We start from the raw sequence: 27,004 nt of genomic DNA on the forward strand, positions 1-27,004 counted from the left end.
CAACGATAGGCAATGTGTATCGGAGTGTTGCGTTGTTTGTCCGTTGTTTGCGTTTGTTTGGTAAAACAAAGAGAGATTTGGAGATTGCACGGAAATCGAAGTCACCTACCAGATAGAATCTCTGTCGTCGAATCACATTTATTTCGGAAAACTAGAAGAATGCTGAGCTTGAAGAGCATTTGGGTGGCAAAAGGCGTGGAAACACGATGACACCATTAGAGGACCACAAGAATGAGAGACATAATGGAAATGAGTTAGAAATAAAGTGTACGATATTAGTCTACGAAAAAGAAATATCTGCTAGAAATACATTGCGAGCATTCTGGATTCTCGTCAGAAATCCATCCATAAATATCAAAGTGCTTGTCAATTACTAATGACCGTTCTTAACACTTTATGACCCATAAGATTGCCCCACGTGCAGATTCTTAGCATTACCTGGACACCAGTACTTAAGGATACTGCACAGTGCGTAGATCTCGTTCGCCCTGGGCGACAATCTGTAAGAACGCGGTGGTACCCCAGCCCCGCTGGTCTTAGAACGATATCAAGGCTTGGCGAGGAGAAAGGAAGAGTTTGATCGGATATGCATAGCATCGAAGATCTGGAACCATTTTCAGGCGTTTGATAAAGACGAAATTGCAATAATAAAGTTTCACCAAAGCCTCGTTGGCATATTAAAAAAAACCATAAGTACATAATTACGTCCGTAATCTTCTTCATACACAATTATGCAAGAAAGAGTAGTCGAAATAACTAAAAAAAACAATAAGAAAGAAAATAACCAATACAAAAACACTGACAACAAGATCAATACGATCCAGGCACGGGCGATCGTATGAAGGAGATCAAAAATAACGTGCTAGAAACATATCCCAAGTAAGTTAAAAAGCGCGCGTTGTCGGAGTGTGTTGAAGATGGAGGATTACATTGACGATTACATATAGCTGTTTTGTAGATGACTCGAACTATGAGAAACCATTCTGCTTCTGGAATTTTATAATGTAGACTAAACACACAAAAAAGGAGCCTATCCATCTTCTATAACGATTTTAAACCCTCACGAACAGAAACTCGAGTGAACAGCACTTCATAGATACAGTTCTACTTCTCCAGAAAAGAGTATATCTTTTACATTTAACAACTTGTAAAAAGCTTGAAAAGCACAATATAAAAAAAATGGAAGGCTTTATAGAAGTTTAATGAACCCTTTAAAACCCACAGCATTAGAAAAAGGACTCATAGTGTGTCTTCTGTTCCTTCGGAAAGTGTTTCGACAGTGTTCGCATAATAAACCCCTTAGCAACGTCAAATTACCTGAAAATAAAATTCTTTAGCAGAAACTCTGTGCAGTTGTATGATTTTGTTCACAAAGTATATTAAAGTATATTAAATATTCGGATCAGAACCCAAAAACATACCGTAGGGATAAATTTTATCGAAATGACTTCCCAAATACTCATCTCTGTTTTTTTTTTCTTCGCTACTAGCGGGTTATTTGCAATCCTTCCTACTAATAACTTCTATAGGTATATCACTGAACCACTTCTTAAGTATTAAGCTCAGTCACACTCTTATCAATGGTGTGAGAGGAGGGAAGGTCTTTTGCACTAGCATGGAGCTATATCTCCAACACAAGTTAGTTCCGTGCAACGGCTCCTCGTTGCGGGAGTGTTGGACCCATTTGCTTTATAACACTTCTAATGCTGGAAAGAGTGGACGTGTCTTACGCTGCGTGATGTATTCATCCGGAGGTAAATCTAGTATCTATTTGCGCCAATCCAATAAAACTCCAATGACATCCAATCAAAGCCCATCGCTCAGTCAGAGATAGTTTATCCAGTCGGACAAATAATATTGGATACGAGCCCACTATGTTTTTGTGACCCACCCTGTCTCACTATTTAAATAGCATTAATTTGGAAAACGTGTCAGGCTGCCTGCCAAGTTCCATCAACGCCGGTGAAAACACGCGCACACTGTCTGGTCAAAACGACATGAAGATCAGCGCAGTTTCGTAAGCGGCTGCGCACGAAGCGGTGCGCTGGAGCGTAGGGGTTAGGATTGAGCGGAACCTGGTAGCACCACTCATCGCTGCAGTTCATGATGGTCCCATCTCGATCCGAATTGCTAGCTTCACAGCGCCACTTCGAGCGCAGCTGTGGTAAGCACTTAGAGGCGCCCTTTTCTGGAAGTAAATAACTACATCAAACGTAGCCCTAGAACCTAACCACTCGTCTTAGAGGATCTGTAACCCGTAAACTAAAATTCCTAAGAGAAGAAAGTAAGATAGAGCTTCCAGAAAGTTTGCCGCCAGCTACATTTTCCCCCGGAGCCGCTTTCGCAACTGCACCGAGCTTCAAGTCGTTCTGACCAGACTATACGACATGCGACGAAGTTCGGGAAAGGTCTTTTGTTCATCTGCACACCCTGCAATATAATTGACGCCCAGTGTATTTAACGTATTGTGACAGCTCAGGATAGATGTAATTGCCGAACAGCTGTGATTTGGCATTCCTTTCCTTTTATATTCTGCGAACCAGTGGATTTATATGGATAGGCATTATTTGAAGAGTATTTCTTCCTATTTGTTAGACTTTTGAACAGTTGGTTGGTTATTCATACTGTTTCAATTTTGTTTTTCTTATTCTCCACTGAAAACACATACAGATTGGTAAGTGCCGTGATGTAGTAGAATAGAAGGGCCTTTTTTGTCAAGTTGACAAAGGTAAAATACTTTTTGGAAATAAATCACTCACTATTTCCCTATCTATTCCCAATTAAATTGCAAATCCTTTGGTCCGTTTCAAATCTTTCTCGAATGGAGATATTCTCTACCTCAATGTTCACAGAGAAAGGATTGAGATTATGATTTTCGCCTGTCTTCCCTTTTCCTTTTATCCAGAAAACAGAAAGGAAAGAATACAAATAAACGGTGGTGAAATGAGGAGTTTTGGAATGTATTGTATTTGTGTACTCTTTATGTCACTGATACAGTCCTTTCTTGTATTTTGGTTCATATTTTTATGTAAACCGGTCTTTCTTTTTTCCATTGTAGTGTCCTCCTTATGTTTGGTGTTCCATAAGCTTCTGATGATTTTCTATTGGTTTTTAAAATAACAAGTTATTGTCCTAAATTGAAAAAGTAGTTCCCAAATGGCGCAGTTCCGCATTCTCTAACTTAACTATAAGTGAATTTTGTAGTTTTCAGAGATGTAACTTGCGGTTATGTACATTTACGATCTACCCGATAATCACAATAACCAGATGAACGGAGAGTAAGCCAATTTCAATTCTTTTTTCTCACTACAATTTATAAAAAAGAACAGTAGACACTGAAAAAATGACCAAGGTGTAGATGTATGCAGATTACCACTATAACGTTAAGTGCGTTTATTTGAAAAATACGGTCGAATGTGAAGTTTAATTCGCTTGGCGATGTTATAATGGATGTATTATTAAAAGGAAGGATAAATGTCTACAATTACGATGCAGTTTGCTTTCCATATACACTATCTTTCCATATATACTCTTTTTTTTTCGGAATGAAAGCATACTTTTCTCTTGTAAAGTTATAAGGTTGTGAAGAATGCTGTGGAAATTATCGCAAGCTGATGTGCATTTCCTCATTTTAGTGGAGTTTTCAAAATCATCAGGCAATAAAAGAGCCTACGAATATTAATGGCAATTTCTCTTATAACCATCTTCAGGAAGAAAAGAGTTTAGTCACGTTGCGTTGGCTTCAGTTCAATAGAAGTGTTCTATGACTCATTGAGTGGTGTATAAATTCCTTAAATTCATGTCATATGGATATTCAGGACAATCGACAATGTCTCAATAGACGCACATCCTGTTGAGCAAGCGATTGTCATCAAATATCAAGTGGATAGCAATCGGCCGCAGCGTTCTGGCGAATATCAGAAACTGTACGTTTTAGTTTTATTTCCCATTCCTTTATCAGCATACGTTGCTCTTGTCGGTATATATCATTTAAAAAATGATCCTGTGCGCCAGGCTTGCTTTTTTAGAGAGCTCAGAAATTGTCTGAGCACTTGTGCAATTTGTGCTTACCGTCTCCAATGTATTTCTTATCACCTGTATTTTCTTTTCAGTATTAATCTCAAAGATCTGAACGAAGATGTTGACATTCGAAGGTTGGCAGATGTGGTTATGTCAAAATGCGAACTTATCCCCGAAACAATGCGGGAAGAAATGGAGCAAGTTCTCTATTACTTACAGAAAAGAACGAATGATCGATCTAGACGTGGTCGTAAGTGCTCATTCTTGCCCTTTACCTTTTTACAACACTTTTAAAATTAACGGGGATCCAATGCAGGCAGTGCCTCTTCGATTTCATCAAACGAGTACAACAGCATAGGGACCGTTTCCTCTGTTTCACCTGTGCGTGCGAATTTAGATCAAGTGGATGTGGGTTTCTTTCGATTAGACTAGGATTAGGATCGTATCTTCTTTTCACGAATTTTATCACAGTAGAGATTCTGTTTACAAACATCGGTGGTGACACTCGTTGGCTCATGCTTCTTCACAATCAATACTTTGAATTTAGAGCTACATCGAACTGTTCTACGAGGGTGCAGCAGAAAAAAATCGAGGAGCTTCGTGCATTTTGGAACTTGCTAAAAACCCTGCAAATCTAGACGTTCTTATCGAAAATGGTCAGTTTGAATTACTTTTCACTGCTGTTTGATTTTATTCAGCCATCATAATTGTAATTTCAAGAGACGTTAATCGGTGCTTTGGCACGAGTATTCCGCGAGGATTGGAAGAAGAATTTCGATCTTGCCACTACTATAATCCGTATTTTCGTGCAGTTTTCATTCTACAACCAGTTCCATTCTGCACTTTCTCATCACAAAGTTTGTGGTTATCTTCGTTTTTTCCTGTTTTGGTTCGCTTTGATTTCTAGTGTACAATGCGCATCATTCTTTGTTTTTTTATTTAGTTTTGAAATATTTTGGAATGGTTGCACGTCTTTTTTTCAGATTGGTGCGCTTTGCATGAACGCTATAGAATACGAGCTTAAACGTGCCGATCTTTGGATTGCTGAAGCACAAAATTCTGATGAGAAAAATGCTCGGAAATGTAGAATTGCTATACGGAAACAACAAACACTATTAGCAGGTTGGAATATGACTGTTGCAAAATGGTTCTCTGAAACTCGCTGAGATTTCCTTTGGAATTATTTATTCTCCGATTAGTTGCTTTTACTATTTGCTTCTATGTGTTTAGCATGCATATCGTTTCTAATCAACTTGGCTCATGATATTAATGTTGAACTGAAAATGGTACGACGAGATATCGTGCCGATGCTCCTCAAATGTCTCAATTTCCGCGATTCTGTCGAATTAACATTAGCCACTGTTCAATTTCTACTCAAGCTGAGTATGTTCGAGGAGAATAAAGCAGTGCTGGTTGGTTTTTGTCGCATCTTTCTCCCTTCATAATATTGAGTATCGCTGTAGCCTCGTGATGGTTTTATAATCCGAATTATTTCTTCAGGAACAAGGCGATATTGTGGGGAAACTGCTGCAATTTTTCCCCATTACTGATGTGGAATTGCGGAAATCAACTATACGGTTGTTATTCAATTTGTCATTTGATAGTAAAGCTCGCGCAAAAATGGTTGCAGAAGGTCTCGTTGCCCACGTTGCTCCTCTTATTGAAAGTAAGCATAAAATCATCTTTTGCTCACAGAATTTTATTGAAAGTTTTATTGAAAATGTGAATTTCTTCAGCCGATCCTCAAGCCTTAAACCTTCTATATCAGTTGAGTATTAATGATGACGCCAAAGCAATGCTGACTTTTACGGATGCTATGCAGCTGGTGAGCTTTTCCGTGTTCGTACTTTCGACTAAGTTTCTGAATTCATATGTCACGACTGTTGTTGTTGATGACATTTCGCAGTACTTTTTCGCACAATAAGAACCAGAATTGTATTTGTAAGATTTGTTTCTAACTTAAGAAGTAGCTGCATAGTTAGATATCATCCTCTTAGGGATTCTGCTTGAGACATGGAACTACAAAATTTCTACAGAGTGCCTTTACCTGATCCTGCATAGTATTGTAAAATAGTAAATATGCTTCTAAATTTTTGGAATTGTCGAGGATCTTAGTTCATATTACAGTTGATGCGTGACCTACTAACTGGAAATGGCAGTGAAGCGATGAAAGCAGTTCTGCTGAATGCGTGTGCTGAGAAAAGAAACGCTCAACTAGTTTGCGGTCCTGATGGACATGGGTATGTTTTATTCTTTTCAACTTGCTCTGTACATCATAGTTTATTTTGATTGCTACGTTATTTGCTGTTCGTTTTTATAGTGATTATCAAGAGCTTTTTCATGCTTTAGTGTTTTTGTTGTAATTGTTGAAAGATTAGTTTCGAATGTTATACTCTATACGGCCTAGGGAAAAATTGTCATGACAGTAAGCAAGCCTCGTTGTACTTGACAAAATTGTTAGCAATCTCCCGGTAAAGTTTATTCAAAAAATTAATTTATGGTCTTTTCTGGAATAATATCAATCCTGGTACTTTTTTAAATTGTGTATTTATCGAGATGTCGTTTTCTTCCAGGCTCTCTCTTTTGCTTGATGCTGCAATAGACGGCCGCGACCTTATGGTTGCAAAAATTGTCCGCAGCATTGCCTATCATGAGGGTCCAACCCAAGATATGTTTGTGGTATGTTTTTCTGAAAACTCCCATCTTCTGTTGTCCGATGTCGTGCTATTATTGTTCATCATTATCGTAGAATGCTATGCCTCGACTTCTGGATGCTGGAATCAAGAATGCTCAGTTACCTGGAGAGGAAAACGCTGCGCTAGGGCTTGAATTTATCGCTACTGCTGCAGTGATAAAAGTAGCTGATTGGAATAGGTAAGTTCTGATTCTGTGTTTCGTCCATGTAACATAACAAGCGAAATTTATGATTTTGCAGTTTATGCGTTTCACACAACCTCATTGAGTGGATGGGTGAACGTTTAAAGAGTCCTGCGGGCGAAACTGAACCGCTGCAGTTGCAGGTAACGAAAATTCAATAATCTACATCGGAGCAACACCTGTGCAGTTTTTTGTTTCGGGGTTTCTGTCTCTTTTCTGGTATGTGCAGGCGAAAACCTGAGCTTTTGAATATTAGGGTACTTATCGAATAGTTACTTCTTATTCTTATTGATCTCGTGTCCCTGCTATGTCTTATGTGCATTTATATTTGTTGAAAGTCTGCTTTTACTTTGACAAATGTCTGGCTGTGTTTATTTGATTTTGATTCAAATCAAGCGATTGAACCTTTTCAAAAATATAAGAGAGCCAGCTATGTCCAGTATATTTAAAAAAAAAACTGATCATCACATGGCTGTCTCAATAGCCTAAAAATATGGTTTTTCTTGCGATGAAAATCATCATAAGTCTGCTTTTTGACTGCAGAAAATCTACAAGCTTCTAGGTGGTCATTATGTGTGGCACTATGGCGCGACAGGTAGACGCTGCTCGAAATCTGGTCCCCCTTCTCGGAGTATTCCTTCAATTGCTTCACTGTAAGTTAGGAGTACTTCGACATTTTTGATAGAAATGTTTTTGGATAGTCTAAGTCTGTTTTTGAATTGATAGATACTCATACGTGGTTATTTGCCACAAATGTTTCGGTCTGATTTCTCGCTTACTTCAATCACTTCTAATTAACAACATTGAATTTACTTTTATTTTATATTATTAGGAGTACTGTTGCGTCCGGTGCACTCCCTTTCTGTGAGACAAATTAGAAATTCAAAAACTATTTGGTTTTATATCCTAGCTGCTTACTGTTTTTTTTTTCTTCTCGCGATTCCAGCCAATTAGATTTATTTTTACACTTTGTTACATTTTCACCTTACTGTAGCAATGCAAGAAGACGACGAATTCGTGGTGCAACTGTTGTACTTGTTCCTGCAACTCCTGCGTCATCGTGAACTAGCAAATCGTCTGATGGGATCGGACTCAGCGTTGGGCGCTTATGTCATCGACCTCATGCACGATAAAAACCCTGCGATTCGCGAGATGTGCGACAACGCGTTAGTTATCATAGGAGTGAGTTGATGCTTTGATTACGAACTCATAAAAAATTTAATAATAATTTTGAAGGATTTCTATAGGTGCAATGACTCTTTGAATTTTAGTTTTTATACTTTCTAGGAGCATTCTCAAGAATGGGCATGTCGTATTGCTGGAGAGAGATTCCGTTGGCACAATGCACAGTGGCTAGATACAGTAGAAGGTGGAACCGCGTGTGATGAAGGAGCTGTAATGGACGATGACTATGTGCCTGGAACGATGTTTGACGATCAGTTTGATGACGGTTTTGATCTCACTGTTGGTGAACATTTGTTCTAAATGATGCCTGTGTGGCTTTAGGAGCCTCCAAAATTTAAAGGCTTGGATGTAGCTCTCATCGATAGAAGTGAGCTATTGTATTATCCTAATCATTCTGTGGCCGTTAAACTAAGCAGTATATGATGTTGTTTTATTTTGAGGATCCCTTCACTCTTCATTGCGTAATAATAAAAACATCGCAATATTGTAAATGTTCTTCAGACAAACCTAGTCTTGTCATATTTCTTCTAGCTAGAAAAAAAGAACGTCAACCTAGTCATCGTCGCTTTGTATTATGTGATTTTCTCTGTAAAGCTTCTGTAATCTATCTCGTGTTGGAATGTGTTACTTTCGTTTGTCTGCCGGTCAGAAAACAGATCTCCCTTGTAACCCTTTCATTTCTGTATTCGAATTCTTGAGAATAAATTCTTTTCGCATGACTTTTTTAACTTCTGTTCAGTCTAAAACTGTGCATATTTCTCACCGTGTTGAAGATGTTTATGCAGATAAAAAATTTAAAGAGTTCAGATGGTGTTAGCCTGGTTATGGGCGTCGGCACAACACAAGCAGGTAAATTTTAGCAACGATATTTTCTCTTGCATTTTTTTTTTTTTTAGAATGAGTGCTCTATTTTCAGGGTGAACGTGGTCTTGCTGCTGCTGGCGCTTGTTTTATTTGCGTCCTAGTGCTGGCGTTTTGCGTCTCCGTTAGTCATTCCATAGGTAACTTTTTCTTTGGGCTTTTGTGAGATCTTAATTGTTTTACGTGAAGGGTTGCGAGAAAGAAGGAGTCTGTGTGAATGGTTCATTCGAACGTCTTTGTATGGCTTGACTGGTCATGAAAGTAAAGCGAGGCTGCCAAAGTCATAATAACTTAGACCCGCTTCGAAAAAGGTCACTATTTCAAATCTAGGAGTATAACAGCATATTTAGCAAGCGGCTTCCTTTATTTGTAAGTATTTTTTCTTTCAGAGGTTTTCACTTGTACTTAGACACTATTTCCTCTTTTAATAATCATTTCCTCCTTTAAAGGCTTCACCCCACGAATCTGAGGTGGTACGGATTTCAGATGGAGTATTTGTACACGGGATAGTAGATTATGGAGAGGGGTGTGATTCCGTCCACTTCTTCCTAATCGCCGTAAAAAACAACCCGGAAGATGTACGTGTGCACACGGCTCCAATCGAACTCGTGGAAAATAGCGCGCAGGAATGCTCGAAGCCGTATCTTCCGGACCGTTTTTTTACGGCAATTAGGAAGAAATGAACGGATTCACTCCCTCCCCCACTCCTCTCCTTAATCCATGATCCCGTATACGAATACTGCACCTGAACTCCGTACCACCTCAAATTCGTGGGTGATGCCTTTAACATAGGGACACCTGCTTCAGACATTCCAAATTGGACCTTAAAATTGTCTTATTCATCGTATCGTTCTTAGTATTACTTATTTTGCCTACTTACACTATTTACTATTTAGTTTTAATGTCTGCAATGTGGATTTCAATATTCGCGCTGTGTTCGTTGTTGTCGACTCTCTATTCCATGACAATTACCCATAAGCCTATGGAGAAATTCAGCTACGGTTTAGCTCGTGTTCCTGTCTTGGCAGTTTTCAGTACCACGGTATGTTATACTGTATATTTCTATCTCCTCAGTGCTTTAAAGTAAAATTCCAGGTGCTTGCGCAACTATTTTCCATTTTTCTCTCGAAAGAATCATTCGAACATTTACTTTCACCTGAACATCAGGGTTCACACGATGCGTCTGCTGCTCACGAACATGAAATCGAAAGTGTTGGTAAGCCAGTCAGCGCTACCTAGAGAATATTTTTATGAGATATTTTTGTCGTATAACAAGATCTCAGGTAAATGGCCGTATTTCGTTGGTGCTATTTCCTCCTCGTGTGCTCTTCTCCTATCTGCTTACAGCTTGAAGAATCAGCCATTTCAGCATGTTCTTACTGCTTCAAGCAGTTCAAGTCTACAGGTGTTTTTGGATCTTCAGTATTTCCTTTAAAAATATGAGCATTATTTCTTTGATTTGCTGTATTCTCAACACAACAACATTCTCTGAAAACAACACAGTTAGAGACTTAAATAAACTTCTATAGGAGCATGCCGCTGATATTTGTCACGCTATTTGTTGGATCATTCCTGGTCTATCCCGTCTTCTTCTACCGCGGATCAATTCGATGGCTTTGTTAGCTGTCGTGACGAGCACCATGCTTGTTCTTTGTGAACATTTCAGGTAAGTTCATTGTTGGTAATACCCATTAGTAGACGGTTTTAGCATATGGAAATTTCTTGCAGACATGACTTCGTTTGGGCAGATCCTGTGTGTTGTTTAATTCTATCTGTAGCGGTTTTCTCCACAATGTGGCCATTGTCAGTCTACACGGGAATGATATTATTGCAAACTGCTCCACCTCACCTCCTAAATCAGATTGATAGGTGTAATTTGTGTATATGTAATTTTTGAACCAATTTAGTGTAGACAGAATAAGCTAACTATAAACTCACAAATCACTGTTTACTTATTAGCTTCTGCAGGTGCATTTCTGAAGCTTCGACTATCGACGGTGTACTTGAAATTCGTTCTCGCCATTTCTGGCAGTTGGATTTTGCACAATTGGTGAGATCGTGGAGTTTTTTGCTTGTGGATTATTTACAACATGAATTTCTCATGCCGTCCAGGTTGGCACAGTGGATGTGAGGGTCCGAAGAGACGCAGACGAGCAAAATGTTCTAACACTCGTTACCGACAAGATGTCATCCGTTGTTAGCATGCTAACAGTACAGGTTCTACTCAACGCTCTATAAATTTTGCAGAATCTTCACTTATTTTGACACTACTTTGCAGATTGTCAAAGATGCAGGCTGGCGTAACATGGAAAACATGGACCCGGTCCATCACGCTGAGGTTGTAGTTCCTACTTTTGTTTGTTTGCATTCTATTGTGAACTCTATCCTGAATAAGAACTCAGAGAGATGGATAGCTAGTAATTGCCTAATCTTCCTGAGTTACCTCCTTGTTGCGTTTTCGAAATCATGTCGTGCAATCACAATGGCGTAATTATATGGATATTAATCGGCAGTTAAGTCTCAAATAAGAAGTCCCATTTTTGGTCGCAACTTGATCGTACACTGTTCTTCCACTTGTTTTTTTTTCCCGCTTTGTGGATATACTTATTTCGCTCTCACGAATTGAAAGATGAACTTATTGTTTTTTTTTTCAGGGTTTTTCTCATGACCATGAACATGGTCACGGAAATAGTCACGATCACGGACATAGCCACGATCACTCACATAACCACGACCATAATAATGAAGGTCCGAGTTCACTTCATTTAATAATTTTTATAGTCTATTTCTTTTTTATCTTTATAGCGTGAAATCTCTTCATCTTCCTAGACAGTCCCGTTCTCTTTTTTGTATCTAAAAGGCTGAGGTTTTTTCGGCAAAGAAGGTTAAATGAAAATTTCATTTGACTATTACTCTTTTCCACGGTCCAGCTCCTTCCAGAGATGTATCTGCTCATGGTTTGCCTAAAATATCCTGCTAGGCGTGCTTCATAGTGACATACTTCGATTTCGGCTTTTTTTATACTGCAAATGCATTCTGCAGATACAATGCGCGCGTTGCAGTATGACACAGAAACCTACACACCAGCTACATAGACAGAAATACAGTTTTGATAAAAAAGAAATGCTAAGCCAGTTTCGGGGGAGATAATGAAATTGTTTTTCTTGTTTTTACGACCTTATTCGGTGCTCGGAGTAGATAGTGTATTCCAATCAAACTCTGGAAGCAAAAAAGATCATCGTGTAAAGTGAACGTTCAACGAAAGAGCTAATTAACGATATATTTCCATACTGTTTTTGGGATTTTGTGCTATTTAAGTGGTTGTTTAAGTATGCAGTTAGTAATTTTATGCAATTTTTTTTAGTGAATCGACACTCACATTCAAACGGCGGTGGTCATGGACATTCGCATGGCTTTGAACCTCAGCTGAGTGCATACGGTGGTAATCCCGGAGCAAATGTGCATCATGGCAATGAGAATCCGTTAAATGATCCGCAAAGCATGAATAGTTTGCCTGGATATAGTGTAGGTCATGGCCACAGTCACGATGGTGTGACCTACCATTGATTATTAATAGGCGCACGTAATCGCGCGATTATTCCTTAGAGTTGTGATTGTACTATCGTGTTCTAGTTTCTTCTGTTTCAAAAAACAGCACAATTTGTTATTTATTGTTTATTTATTCTGTTTTATGTACAGTCCTTGGTAGTTTTCTCTGTCACCATTACTGTGACGCTTCTACCGTAGCACATGCACTTTCTCTGCTAGACCTGCACTCTCATCATCTCTCTATCCTGTTCAATTCGAACGATAATCGCAATCGCTTGGGCAAAGATAGCGGCGCGTACGTCTGTTAATTAATTCATTTGTCACATTTGTTCTTTTCTAGGGAGCACAGAAATAATTCGCATTGTTCGTTTGTATAATTGCAGGAAACTACGACTGACTCGCATTCTGCATTCTTTTTTTCTTATTATGATCCTCATCGACTGTGATTTTTCCATGTTAAAACTGGAGCGGTATAAAAGGGTTTATTTCTCTTCTCTGTGTAATAGCAATGAGAGGACATCCCTTTCGCTGCTTGCGAAGATTTGTGGTAGGTATAGACATACCATTCTAGGGGGAATTAATTGTGTCCGTCGGTTAACGTAACAAGCAAGTGAGAAAGACATTAGAATTTCCCAAAGGCTAATTGGAGGCGTTAGTTTGTCTAGTTTTCTTTCTTTTTGCGGGAGGGGGGATTGCTCCAAGTGCTTAATGTTTTGGTCATAGTTTTTCCTCCCTTTATCATTCATTATGCGTCGATTAATGAAACCGCAAAAATGATTGAGAACGTATATACTGCTGCTGTTGAGGACAAGTTTTTATCCTATAAGAAGTAGGTAGTCATAGAGCTTAAGTATTCAACTATTGAAAGATATGATAATCATGTGGCAGTGGAGATAGCGGTTGGATTCGAGGTGGGACCATTGCGAACTGCAGCGATGAGAGGTGCTACCATGGGTACCTACTCGATCCTGACCGCTACGCTCCTCGCACCGCTTCAATCGCAGCCGCTTTCGCAGTTGCACCGTGCCTCATGTCGTTTTGACTCTACTATGTGTTCGATTCTCGAAATGCGGTGATGAAGTAGGAACCGCATCGTAGAATATGGTGTGAGCAGTCATAACAAGTTTTTTTTTTCTTCTAGTACCGCAAACTTCTCGCACGCTTTTTTTAAACCTAAGTGTGTGAGTTGTGAGGGACACAGTAATCACTACTGTCGGTCCTGTGTAGTAACATACTCTGTAGGGGCTACCGCTTCACAGTTTTTGGGTGGTTTCGTTTGAGTGAACCACACTGCTAAACTGAACCGCTGCATGGAGATGGGAAAAATGTGATGAGAGTTTGACTCTGCTTTAGCTCTGTGAGAATTCCCAATTGGTGATAAGTCCCGCCATTATGGATTCTTGTGTACTCCCTATGTCTGCTCTTCGCTATGAAATGCTAGGTCTGGATAACTTTGGAGTAGAGACGGGCTAAACATCGTTTGGTTAGTTTTGCGACCCAGAGTGGGTCGTAACGACATGAAGCATGGTGCAATTGCGTATGTGGCTTCTCTCGAGACGGTGCGGTGGAGCGCAGCGGTTAGGAGCGTATTGGAACCACTGCTGGCACCACCCATCGCTGCAGTTTGCTATGGTAACACCTCGGTTCGCACTGCTGCCACCACCGCGCCGTTTCGAGCGCGCACGCAAATGCAGCGTGCTTCATGTCGTTCTGACCCAACTGTAGTCTACGTACTTTCGTGTAGAGCGCGTCAGAATATGATTCAAAGGTATTTTTTTCGTTAACTGTAATTGTTAACAGATTTTCTTCCACTTCTTTGAAATGCTTTATGGGGAAGGTGTAATAGATAAAACCGATGTGATCTGAAGACTTCACCAACATTTCCAGATGATTCGTGCGCCGTGTAGATTCGCTCATACAGCAGCCGCCCGAAAAGCGCTGCTGGAGAGAATTATTCGTGTGGATCACGCTGGAGAGTTGGGAGCTGACCGAATTTACGCCGGACAGCTGGCTGTACTCGAAGGTATATAGGTTATAAGTCGCTTCAATCTGTACATTGTTATAGGAATTGTTAAGACTGTTGTAAGACTGTTGTGCTAAATTATCGATCCAAGAAATCCTAACATTTGCTTCCCTCATTATAGAGATTTTTTCACTGCATATAGAAGAAGAAATTTATGAAGCTGATGCTTGAGGTCATGCTGTTTAGAGGACTGATGTAGAATATAAATCACCGATTTTTTAAATTAGGTGCAAAAGAGTATAAGAGCAACGAGACATAGATCCATGTCTTTAGTATCAAACTGGCAAATTGGTTAATTATTTACACAAATTAAAGGCAATCACCCCACGAATCTGAGGTGGTGCAGATTTCAGGTGGAGTATTCTTACAAGGGATAGTAAATTATGAAGAGAAGGGTGATTCCGTCCATTTCTTCCTAATTGCCGTAAAAAACGGCCAGGGAGATTCGGCGCCGCACAAGGCTGGCACGCTCCAATCGAACTCCTTGTAGAAAATAGTGCGCCAGAACGCCCGAAGCCGTATCTTCCGGGCCGTTTTTTACGGCAATTAGGAAGAAATGGACGGAATCACTTTCCTCATAATCTACTACGTCGTATACGAATGCTCCACCTGAAATCCGTACCACCTCAGATTCGTGGAGTGATGCCTTTAATGGTGGTGGAGCGGGCGACTTGGATTTGGATCTTGGGTAGGCAATCTGAAGGTGGGGTAAGCCAAATCAATTCAGAATTGATTGCAGCTGTAGATCTGTAGAATATATGACATATTCGAATACATCGTTATCTACCGAAGATATTAGACCTTTCATGATTTTCCGTGAATGTTCGACAGATTGATGTTAATGTTTAGGTACTTCTGTCGGACCTGTGATCAAGAAAATGTGGAAGGAGGAGCGTGAGCATCTGGACACAATGGAAAGGCTTGCAGCTAAGCACGAAGTACCGCATACTGTCTTCTCGCCCGTATTCAGCGTTGCCGCCTATGCCTTAGGTTAGCAGCGGTAGCATTATTTTGCAGTTTGCGTTTGTCATATTCTAGGTGTTGGAAGCGCACTTCTTGGTAAGGAAGCAGCTATGGCATGTACTGTCGCTGTAGAAGAACTGATTGGCCAACACTACAATGATCAATTGAAAGGTGAGGTCATTAGTTGTTTTGAAATATGTAGTTTTTTAAACATATTGCGAGTAACATGTGCTCCAATAGACTGAGTAGCTCTAAATCCGAGAAAAAAGTTTTGTCTTCTCCTAAAGAGTCGCTTAGAGTACTTCCAGACTAGGATCTCTGTAAATTTACGTATTGTTTGCAAATAAAGCATTCTACTTTTACACGTACTTTCTGAGCGGAGCGCACAACATTGTGATTGCATCCGGTTTTGTTTTAAACAGTATCAACCTCCGTTGTTAGAGTCCTCCCTAACACTGTGCGGTTAGATCGAATCGAAAGGAAGTAATCAAATAGACGAAAAGGTAGTAAGAACCAAAAGAAATAGAAGAAAAAAGCCAATTCAAAAATACTGCCACTCTGGGCTATATGTGAATCATGTACGAGAGATTAGAAATGATTCTTTAGCTCCGTAAGAAGAGCATTTTTTTAAAACACAGATCTAGAGGTTACTTTCGCAAAGTTTATGTAGAAGAAGTTTTCAGAGGAATTCAATTTGGCAGCATAAACTGACTCGCTGAGTCACTGGAATACCCAGAATTGTTTTCAGATACATCAAAATTATTGTTACAGATTTACTGGCAGACGATCCTGTCGCTCACAAAGAGCTCTTGGAAACGTTGAGCAAAATGCGGGATGACGAGTTGCATCATCACGATACAGGTGTTAAGCACGATGGATTGAAGGTATTTCTGCGAACTCGTATCCATAAATTATCTTCTTTCTTTTTTGTGATATAATGTTTTTTTTTGTAAATCAAACATAGATAACTGTTGATTTAAGAGAATCATCATGCGCACCAAAAAACCAAAGCCATCAAAAATTGTATGAATATGGTTGAGAAAAAAAGCTTATAAGAAATGTCACGGTATCCCGTATATATTGGAGTTCCTGGTGAGAATGTAGCAAAAAAAGGAGGTGATAATGTATCCAAAAAATTGGTGTCTAAATGTTCCCAGCCTTAGCTTAGATCGTTTATTAAAATAAAACTGCATTTTTTTCCAATTTTTTTAAATGTATTTTTACAAGATAATCTATGTGAATTTTCTTTCAATTCTTTTTTATTTTTCGTTGGCTGTTATTTTTTCCATTACAATTCTCTTTCCAGTTTTTGACTTTTTCTTACTACAGTTTTTATGTGTGAGAGTCCAAACGATGTCATGACCTTCTTACTGATTTTTTTCTGGAGGATTTGCTCCAAACTATTCATTTCAAAAGGGAGTGAAATGATTGAAGAATAGTTGAATCTGGCAGTCACCTCACTGGAATGACTTGTTGGGATTCACTATCGCCTGAAAAAAAAATTAATACAATTTCAGGCACCCATGTATGACGCACTGAAATGGGTGATTCAAACCGGATGTAAAGGTGCAATCTTCATTGCTGAGCGAATCTGATTGTAACTACGAAAATATTATTAATAGTTGTTTCTTGAGAATTGCTTATATTTTTTGTTGAGACGGTTTTCTTTGCATGAAAACTTTCTTGTGGAATGAAATTACCTCTTATTATTCTTTTTTTTTACAATGCTAGATAGATATGTCGTTCACAAATAGATCTTGTTGTAACTTCATGGTTGTTTGTGGAAAATAGTGAGTCGAAATCTCCAGACGTTGATCATTTTGGTAAGAAAACAGGAAAGAAGCTCGTGTTGTCTAGGACCCACCCGCAGTTCAGCTCAGGGCCAGCTGTACAAATCGCTTTTCCCGTAACTGGTTGTATTATGGTCGAGAGTCAGTTGTGTACCTCATGCTCAGGTCCTGCGACGAAGTTCGAGGATCTCCGGAAGCCTCTTTCCGAGCTACAATTTTAGTATGCCATTTTAGAAATACCTTTGTTTTTTTTCTTTTGTCAAATTTCACAGGATACCTTCACCATTCCTTTGGAAGCTTAGAAGAACTTTCATCACTTTTGCTATTTTCACACATCATCTACTCTCTTCTTGGGACCTACTCAGCGTTCTTGAATTTTCAAACAATTTTATCGTATGAAAATTTCCGACCTCTCATCTTCCTTTCTTTGTTCCACATATGTCCGTGTTCTTATGTTTTATAGATGTGAATCTCGTTTTTCAAAAGTGATCGCGATTGTCTTGTGAAGGAAAATACACTTGAAAAGATGCATATTTGATCATGAGTCCTAATATGTTGGAAAACATTGTCATGCTGCAATATACTCTCAGAAATATCCTCGGAAATAATCCGCAATCCGTGGAAATAGTAGACCAGTTCAGCTCGATTGTTTCATGCTGTCATAAAACTCCCTTCCTTCTAGGTCTCATCTCAAGTTAATACCTCGCCATATGTGAAAGTTTGTAAAAGTAAAACAAGAATGCTGTAAAAAAAAACAACAGAAATAAAAGGCTTAACCTGGATCTGTGGACTCACGTAAAGGCAGCGTTTCACAAAACTGGCGAATTTTTGGTCTTTCTGGACAGATATGGAGGTCGGGGAGTAGACTACGAGTATAAGCGAATTCCCGCTCAATTCCTTCCAATTGCGTGAAAAATAGCGTGGGAAACGGTGTTTTTTTTTACCACGAGGTACGTTAGAAGGGGCCATCTTTTTGCACACGCGCCGCATCCAAGCGTCAGCGGTCTGAAATCAATAGGATCTCAGTGGCTTATTCAAGTCAAACCAATGAATAGGCTGTTGAGGGAACCGGAACATGTACGAGGTTGACGCTTTCTCACATACCTCACAAGAAATAACGGCGTTTCCCTCACCGTTTTTCAGAGCTGTGAGGAGGAGGTGGTCACGCTCATACTCGTAATCTACGCCGGGATTTCCCCACAGAGACCCCAACATCGTCAGTTTTGTGATACGCTGCCTTTTACAAAAAAAAAGCGAGAAGCAGGTACCAACTTCTGGTTTTTAGACCTATGGAACATGTCTGGAACGAAGAGCATAACAGCTTATGATCCGCCCTACAATTCACATTTTCCACTCGGGAGTTCTTTGTTAATGTTCTCATAAGCAATTCGCAAGAGCTTACATGAAGAGCATCCATGAAGGTAGAGGATGTCATGCGAAGAAATCGCATATAAGTACCGTCGTCCGGGTAAACATAAGTCCCACCACTTTCTCATGAATTTTTCAGCTCACAACGAAAGTATTCAGTATTGTTTCTTATTTCCACTGCACAAAATTATACATAAAAATGATAACATTAAAAATAAAAAGAAACCATTAGCAATAAGAGAGGCTAGCAAAAGATTGGAAAGACCTTGTTGATTTCCAGCGACAACTGACGATTTTATCTGTTTCCTACGTAAAGTGATGTTCGATGAATTTGTTCCACATGGCGCAAGCGAATTTGTGGCCAGTGCTGCTGAACGGAACCGTCGATTTGCTGAGCAACCTGAAGGAATTTGGAAGATGAACAGAATTAATGAATAAAAATGAATATTAAACACAAAATAGATAAAAATAAATAAATTTGAAGCCATTTTCATCTGGGGCAGAAAAGTATAAATTGAAAATGTTCAGACTGGACAGGTTCTCACAAGCATAGCAAATTTCTGATATGCTTACGAGGTAGTCCTATACGAGTCAGATATAGGAAGCCCGCAAAGTTCTTCTGAATCATTGCGGTCTTCCGGGATATGTCCACAGAGACTCCAACATTGTCAGTTCTACGTCACGTTTCACGTTTTAGTCATAGATTCCGGTGGAACTTTCCCACGTGCAGGTGGTAAACTGCATTTTCCAGGAAATGTTCGCAGAGAGAGGTTGCGTATTCAAGTCTGAATGTTACTTGCTCATGGCGGTACTGGTCGTATTAAACGTAATCAGGTTTTTGAGTACATGCTATGAGCGCTTACGGCGAAAGTTGCCCAGATATTTCAGGAAGATGCCGTTGCCCACCGTACACTGCCAAAGTTCAACCCATATAGGTCAAATAGCTTCAGGGAGCGTGAAATCCCTGGCAAAAACTCTCCTTTTCGTTACGCTGAACTGCCAGACATGGTCGACCTGAGATACCAGGGTCCTTCGGTGTTGTTGAAAGTTCACGCAAGACGCCAGAATCCCAGGATTTGAAATAGTGACGAATGGATGGATTCTATGCGAGCTCTTGCTGTAGATAGAGATGGTTCGGCAGAGCTGTGTTCGAGAACGACGTGCCTCGGCGAAACTGCGGCCAACTGCGACAGGCGATAATATCAGAACGCTGATTAAGTCCAAGTAAACACTCGACTTCTCATCCTTTATATAACTTTCTGGAAAACCAGGAACACCTTGCCATTTTGAACCATATATTATCCATATAAATGCATTTCAAGCTGAAACCAATCATGCTTCATTATTAAGGATCTCTACAAAAATGGTTTTTTTTTAACCAAAGAATTCTGATCTACTGGATATTTTGGTTATTTTTAATTTTTTTCATCGTTATTTTTTTTTTTGAGGATTTCTAACATAGATCGGTTGAAAGGACAAAGTAGGCAAGAAGAAAGTGAGAGTGATCTTTCTTATAGGTATGTGCAAAACAGTTCGAAATGTGATTTCTACTCCGGTGTGTGAAAAGTGACAGGATCACCACGTTGGAGTTTAAAAAAGAGAATTGTGGGTAGAAAAGAAAAAAAAAAGAACTGGAATCTAGTAACCAATATAGCCAAATAAATTCTGAAAAAAAAACTAAAACTTTGGCGAAGTTCTAATGTGGAGGTCTGTTGTTTCTTGTTTCTGTTTTCTGTTTTGTGGCACACCTATTGGTGTTTACAAATAAATAAATACCAATGTTCAGCAACTAATAAAATCTTAAATCTCGTAGTTAGAATAGTTAAAGTAGTGGTAGAAGTATAGAAATGTACGGATTGGGTCGGTCGTAAATAGTAAACAGTAAACAAGCCGCACAATGTCGTCGAACAAAGAACGCTTATTCGCGGATTTGCCAGTGGTGTTCGTGGATTCTGCTTCAAGTATAATATAAATGAGTAAGCACACGTCTTAGCATGAATGTTCAAGTGCTGTTATAGGTGAAACTATGGTTTTTTTTTTAAATTTGCACTACTGTTTTTATTACCACCATGCTGATTACGGTGACATTCACAAAAAGCTAAATGCGTATGCGTATTTTTTTCCTGCCCATAAGCGATCACAATACATTAAATCAACACCTGAAATACCGTATAGCAATTCCATAGTGTCCATAGTCGCTGCCGAAAATGTTCAACCAGGTGATGGCGATAAGATCACAACCATAGCTGCGACAGGGAGGACCCAGGCCCTCCTCAGGTGAAGGGATTTTAGCTCACGGGGTGCTGCTCAAGTGAGTCGGAGCCGGTGCTCTGACCTCCTTCGCCAACGGTCCAAAAGTGAAGGGGGTCAGAGCACCGGCTCCGACTATCGTATCTATGATCACAACAGAAGGAAAAGGAGGGAGACCGGGGGTGTCAGTCAGAGTCGTACACACTGCGTGGGCCACACAATGTACCCCAAGTATGAACCACGGAAGCGAGTTCTCGGCGATCGTCACTGATCTTTCACCTTTCGTGCTCTTATGTAGTCTGTAGATCATATGAGATACCATATGCAATCGTCATTTAAAGGGCGGAAGATATTTGCATGTCAACATCGATATGCACTTTCATCTCAGCAAAACATTTAAATTAGAACATCACTAGAGTCATCACAAAGGAATGAGTGGCGTGTTGTGGCCTAATTTGAAAATAGAACTTTCAAATCTTCAAGGAGGGAGGTGAATCTCGAGAAAAAAGATCGCTAAAACTGTTAAATCGATCTAAAAATTAACAAAAAGTGAATCAGCATTAGAGAGAAAAAGAAACCAGAGGCAATATTTTGTAGTGAAAGAAATGCTCTTTCAAATAACTTCCTACTTAACGTTTAACCTTCTTCTTTACAGTGTGCGGATTTAAATTTAGAAAGAATTAAATTTACTTATAATCTTATCATGCATCAGCCTAAAATAACTCTCCGTAAATTCTCGGATGCTCTACGTTTGAGAATTTTACGGCGATCATTGCCCAACTTGAAAAAAAAAGACCTTACCGCTACTCTTCTCAAAATCACGGTATATTTCCAAATCCTCAATCATCCATTCGTATTGTTCACGACAATAAGAAAGACCTTCACGTTCCATTCGTTCTTCACTCCATGCCAGTACAAGATGGCGGAACGTAGACGATCTACATATGGATAGGTTAAAATGAACGAAGAAACTACACAAGAAAAAAGAAAAAAAAACTACTTGAAAAAAAGAAAAAAAAGAAAATTTTAACAATTAATTTGTGTTCTCTCACCTGTTCCGTAGATGCATTGCCCAATAATACGGCGTGCATGGCTCTTCAGTCCACAGCGGCAGCGAAGTCATCGTTTGAAATATTTGTCGTATCAGACGAAAATTATCCGTTGAGAGTAGGAACAGGGATGGTGGGAATTCCTTCAGAAAAGTATTCATAGCTTCAATATTTCATTTTATTCTTATTTTATTTATTTTCCGGTTTTTTTTCCACTGTTTAAAATATGTATTTTATTTTCGCTCAATCACTTACGCTCAGGGGATTCCCGTCCATTTTAAGCTGCGATAGACCGGATAGCATTGCGACGACTTCGGGCTGGAGTGAGGATTGTCCATGGAGCATGTTATGAGCAACGTTCAAGCTGAAATAAACAAACAAATAAAAATTTAAAATTAAAAAAGAAGTGCTCTGAAAAGAAAAACTAGTGATTTCTTTTCCGCAGAATTCGGCTCAATGTGGACTTACAGAGTGAGCCCACAATTCTGGATAATAGCCGATGGGATGGTGGTAATATTTGTAGCCTCGAGATCAAGCGACTTAAGTGATTTCAGGGGAAGAAATGCAAATGGATGTATGAAACGTAGTGGTGAATAGGAGAGTGTCAGCGACTTCAACGATGTGAGTCCGACGAAGTGTCCAGGTTCTAGTTTCTGGAAAACGATTATCAGAAAAAAAAACATGGAAAAATTAATCGTAATGATTCACTAACTGAGATCTTAGTCCCGCTTAGTTTTATCCATTTTAACTTGGAATTCCGGAAGAAAGGCTTGTACGGGAGTGATTCCAAGGGATTATGGCTGAGGTCGAGCACTCGTAGTTCGGTGCATAGTGCGAACGTATGCGCCGCAAATGTCGTTATCTGAACGTGACCGTTTCGATCGATACATCAATAGTTTCATTTTTCCGAAACCGTTTCATTAGATCTGGAACTTATTTTTATTTTTAATTACCAGTTGTTCAAAAAAAAACCCACTGCACTGCTTTGTGCACGTCAGATACCTTGTGAGAATTCGTTAACTGCTCTTTTCTTTTAAAGTATGTGAAGAGTTGCTGAGAGCAATTCCTGACTGGTATTCCTTCTACTAGGCTCTACTTATATTACTTTTCATGTTAAAACAACCATCTTTTATTTGCTTACTCATTTATTTTGAGAAAAAAAAACCCTGGGTGTGCTATAAAACAGAAGAAACAAAGAACAGAAGTTAGCACCCTCTTTAGCACATTGTGCGACTGATTCATAGGTCATTCTCCTGCTACAGAAGGTGAGAATTCCGTTGTGACTTTAACACGAAGAAGAATTCTTTGGAATCAGCATCTGATCAGCTGCATTTAATTTGATTTTTACACATCAGGATCTCAGGAATTTGCTATCTGCACTTTCGCAAACATAGGAACGAGCGGTAAGAGCGAATTCTGACTTCATCTCCTTCTAAGCTCCTCCTTTTTTTCGTTTTTTTTTCTTTACTTGCAAAAAATATCCTTTTTCATCACATCAACGTGAAGGAAAATTCCTATAAAACGAAATTTCAATACAATGTATAGGAGAAGTTTGGAAGTTACACTATTCAGACATCTCACATCTCGCACAGATCTCTGCCACAATTTTTTTTTTTCTCTAGGAAGAGACAGCGTTTATAGTCAGCTGCCAGCTGAACCGTCTTACAGCGGTTGAAATGGATAATGCGCGAATGTCAAGAGAAGGTGAATTTGAAAGACAACGGCACACTTTTCCCCCAATAAGAATTTTTTTCCGCTAATTTCACGCTAATTGCCGAGTTCCGAGTTGGTGCTCCTGATGATTTGCTACCTTGTTTATTGTTGTTTTTCGTTGACAAACAAAAGACAAAAATATTTGTTGACATACCATATTTCGGCTCAAATCGATGTCATAAATATCTTTGCTAAGAAAGACATGTTTTCCAAGATCCTTCATCGCATTTCCGGATAATTTTGCTGAATGTAGCCCTCGTAGTTGCGAGATGGTAGAGAATGATCCGAGGTGAGTGTATGAAAAAGAATGTAGTGCATTAGAGGAAGAGAATGACATAAAACAAGTCTCTAATAGGAGCTTAAATTTAAATTTACATTTAATTTAAACTTAAATTTACATTTAATTTAAAGCTCTACTAATAATTTTTACTAATTTAGTAAAATAGTTAACAGTTAATATAATTGATTTAGTAAGTAATATTTGGTGATTTCACTTACTTTTAACTGTAAGCGTGTTAAGTTTGTTACTCATCGCCAACCAAATAGGTAGCTCACGAAGCGTGGAATTCTCTATGTGAATTTGTTTAATACTGTGAATCCATGGAGGAATCTGGAAGAAATCCAAAAGTAACATCATTTTTTTCAAAATATTTACTTCTTGGAAAAAGGATTATGTATCACTCCTAACGTGATGAAAAATGTTGGAATTTGTCGAAAATCTTACCGTCCGTGAAAATTCCACGTCAACGTTAACAATGCGAAGATTTTCAAGTAATTTAAGATGACGAAACGTGTTGAATACATCGATAAAATGTCGTCGCCTGAATTTTATCAAACAGAATTCCTTGCAGGACCGACCACCGCTCATCGAAAAACATACCTTGTGTTGATTTCAAGCGATTTTAAATACGGTAGATATTTGGCGAGATCGATTAGCGACATAGTCTCATCGATGTCGTAAATTCTTAACTCAGTGACATTTGTATCCATAAGGCCCATTATTAGGCTAGGAGTTAACCTAAAACAAAAGAAAATACGATTTTGAAACTTCTTCTCGGACGACATATTTATTATTTTATTATATATTATATTTTGCATTATTATATTATATGCTTTATATTTCTTATATTAATAAAAGAATTAATGAATTAAAGAATACAATTCGTACTATCAAATATGTTGTCTGGATGTCTTGTCCACACGCCCCCACCCAAGTCGAACGGTGCACTACCGGTCCTCGACCGAGCAACTGTTCACTTCTTCACAATGTTTGCTTTTCGGTTGAAAATAACTTATTAGTTGATTTAATAATACAATTACAATTCTAATTTCCATTTTATGTTTTTTCGTTTATTTGTTTTTTTTTTCTGATTCAAATTAGAATTCTGGTCTCCACTTCAGCATTTATTCTTTTCCATTCATCGCCGTTAAAATTGTTGGGCAGTGGTCTTTTTTTGCTGATGTGTTTTCGAAGAGAATAAGCTGATCGGTATTTTTTTTCACCGTATCAACTTCACTATCAGAAGGTTCAGATCGTATCGCATTCGAATTCGAGAAAGTTCGACTATCGGTCTACTTGAACACCCTTCGAATATTCGAGAATTTCAGCAACAGAATGGTCGTGTTCGAAAACTTTTCGAAAAATATATAATAACAGTAAAATGAAACAAATAAATATTTAGTCCGAGCATTCTAAGAATCTCGAAGATTCAAACATTTAAGTTCATGGATGAAATGTTGATGGTCATGACGGGTGATCAAGAATTATTGCTAATAATCTTTCATTAATTTCCACTATGAATTTGTAGGGACGAAAAAAAAAAACGAAATAAACTTTCTTTTGCCTGTGAACACAATTAAGCATCCACCATATGTATGTCCATTCAACCTACGTTTCGTTCCAATGCTGGATAGTGACTTTATATGGATGTCCTTTATTCGGTAGATTCAAACTGGAGCAGCTGATCGATTCACGATGTTGATAGTGGTCACGCCATTCGAAATCCGTAGAATCCTTCGAAAGTGGTAAATCGTGGAAGAACCGAAGGATAATATTGAAAATGCTACAAAAAAGTAACAAAAAAGGAAAAAAAAACTCGTCGGACCTCAGCCTCTATCGGATCGCAGCTGAGTTCGCTGCCCACATTCAGATGACATTCACAATGTTCTGCATTACACAGTGAAGAGTATTCACAGCTATCTATCACAGGATGCTGGACACTACAGCAGACCTGGAATAAATATGAATAATATAATATAATATATAATACACGGTAAAATATAATATATAATATCATACTGTAATATAATATGTGACAATATGAATAATACAATATAAATAAATATATATAAATACTGCAAACAGGGGCTCGGGGTACTTATGTTCACCTACGCGACCGCGTTGCACATTCACTTCCGCTGTGGTGGGTGGGAGTGTGTGTCCAGGGAAAAGCTTGAGTTGCTGTGGACACGTTGCGGTAGTCTAGGGAAACATAAGCAGTGAGGAACACGCACATATACGCTCTATTTTTATTTATCGATTATTATTTTATTGATTGGTTTGTGTGCGCATGTATATGTTTTAAAACTTGATTTTTAAGGTCATTTTTTAACACAGACAAGACCTTGTGCTAAGTGAAGGAGAATATGAGTTTGGCGCTAGTCCTCCTAACTGGGACTTTTAATGAGAAAAATTCTTTTCTTTTTTAATTCGAAAAAAAAGAAATAAAGTTAAAAAATAAATGGAAGAAAATGCAAATAAAAATCTATAAAATTAACAAAATAAAAGCAATAGTATATTGAAAATAGAACGAATAATGTGAAGAGAAATATTTCGGACAAAATCACTTACCAAATTCAAACCGCTCGCTCGTGCGTGCATACTATTGCAGGCGACATCGCTCAGCTTCGTAGTGGTGGTAGCAGTGACACAACTACTACCACATATAACCATAAACATAGCTCTTGAGCGGAATGACCATTGCCTAGCGGAGTTAGACATACGAATTACTGACCAACAATGAGAATTTAGTGTGTGAGCGCAGGCGCGCGCGCGCGCGAAAAAAAAAATTAATTACGAATTGGTGGACGAGTTGCCAATCAGCGATCTATTCATCCGTTTCGTTGACGGGAATCATTTCGCGGCATTACTCGTTTTTAGCAGGAAATGCGAACAACGTAACGAACACAACTCTCGGCCCACTACCACTCTAAATTGGAAAATGTGCGTTCAGCTTCGACTCAAAGACGAGCAAGGATTACGAATCCGCAAAATTTTGGATATTGCAACAAAAAATGTCCTACAGATTCATGGAGCACTCTTCATCTATTAGGTTACTTTAGGAGGAAAGGGTTTT

General features: G+C 38.8%; 3 protein-coding genes across 6 annotated transcripts; 2 read left to right on the forward strand and 1 right to left on the reverse strand.

Annotated features, from left to right (window-relative positions):
- Positions 1-3,228: 3,228 nt before the first annotated feature.
- Positions 3,229-8,382, forward strand: RB195_008884 (uncharacterized protein; the record flags this gene model as incomplete). The annotated part of the gene is made up of 17 exons (XM_064195612.1): positions 3,229-3,278; positions 3,819-3,926; positions 4,113-4,270; positions 4,337-4,428; positions 4,568-4,676; positions 4,741-4,877; positions 5,004-5,142; positions 5,251-5,432; positions 5,521-5,686; positions 5,757-5,845; positions 6,148-6,260; positions 6,594-6,699; positions 6,770-6,894; positions 6,956-7,040; positions 7,460-7,550; positions 7,892-8,079; positions 8,185-8,382. 17 exons carry the CDS (start codon positions 3,229-3,231, stop codon positions 8,380-8,382), a joined length of 2,136 nt encoding a protein of 711 aa, XP_064046757.1.
- A 507-nt stretch (positions 8,383-8,889) lies between these two features.
- RB195_008885 (uncharacterized protein) lies at positions 8,890-17,073 on the forward strand (the record flags this gene model as incomplete). 3 transcript variants are annotated; one of them, XM_064195615.1, is made up of 19 exons in its annotated part: positions 8,890-8,931; positions 8,999-9,083; positions 9,840-9,985; positions 10,039-10,159; positions 10,227-10,348; positions 10,473-10,609; positions 10,672-10,812; positions 10,912-10,993; positions 11,056-11,160; positions 11,222-11,281; positions 11,598-11,691; positions 12,308-12,493; positions 12,643-12,787; positions 12,876-12,972; positions 14,380-14,515; positions 15,365-15,505; positions 15,554-15,649; positions 16,250-16,362; positions 16,996-17,073. In XM_064195615.1, 19 exons carry the CDS (start codon positions 8,890-8,892, stop codon positions 17,071-17,073), a joined length of 2,127 nt encoding a protein of 708 aa, XP_064046758.1. The 3 variants fall into 3 exon arrangements, with proteins under 3 accessions (XP_064046758.1, XP_064046759.1, XP_064046760.1); XM_064195613.1 differs by lacking the exons at positions 12,643-12,787; positions 12,876-12,972; positions 14,380-14,515; ... (2 more) ...; positions 16,250-16,362; positions 16,996-17,073 and having other exon boundaries at positions 12,308-12,510; XM_064195614.1 differs by lacking the exons at positions 8,890-8,931; positions 8,999-9,083; positions 9,840-9,985; ... (9 more) ...; positions 12,643-12,787; positions 12,876-12,972.
- A 324-nt stretch (positions 17,074-17,397) lies between these two features.
- RB195_008886 (uncharacterized protein) lies at positions 17,398-26,649 on the reverse strand (the record flags this gene model as incomplete). 2 transcript variants are annotated; one of them, XM_064195616.1, is made up of 13 exons in its annotated part: positions 18,761-18,813; positions 18,863-19,036; positions 21,688-21,824; positions 21,939-22,078; positions 22,191-22,299; positions 22,404-22,588; positions 23,803-23,891; positions 24,147-24,258; positions 24,373-24,469; positions 24,529-24,666; positions 25,541-25,662; positions 25,754-25,879; positions 26,500-26,649. In XM_064195616.1, the coding sequence occupies 13 exons, from the start codon at positions 26,647-26,649 to the stop codon at positions 18,761-18,763; spliced, it is 1,632 nt and encodes a 543-aa protein (XP_064046762.1). The 2 variants fall into 2 exon arrangements, with proteins under 2 accessions (XP_064046761.1, XP_064046762.1); XM_064195617.1 differs by lacking the exons at positions 18,761-18,813; positions 25,541-25,662; positions 25,754-25,879; positions 26,500-26,649 and adding an exon at positions 17,398-17,477 and having other exon boundaries at positions 24,529-24,647.
- Between the last annotated feature and the right edge of the window lie 355 nt (positions 26,650-27,004).

Source organism: Necator americanus, chromosome III (assembly GCF_031761385.1).
Source record: "Necator americanus strain Aroian chromosome III, whole genome shotgun sequence".
Lineage (NCBI taxonomy): Eukaryota > Metazoa > Nematoda > Chromadorea > Rhabditida > Ancylostomatidae > Necator > Necator americanus.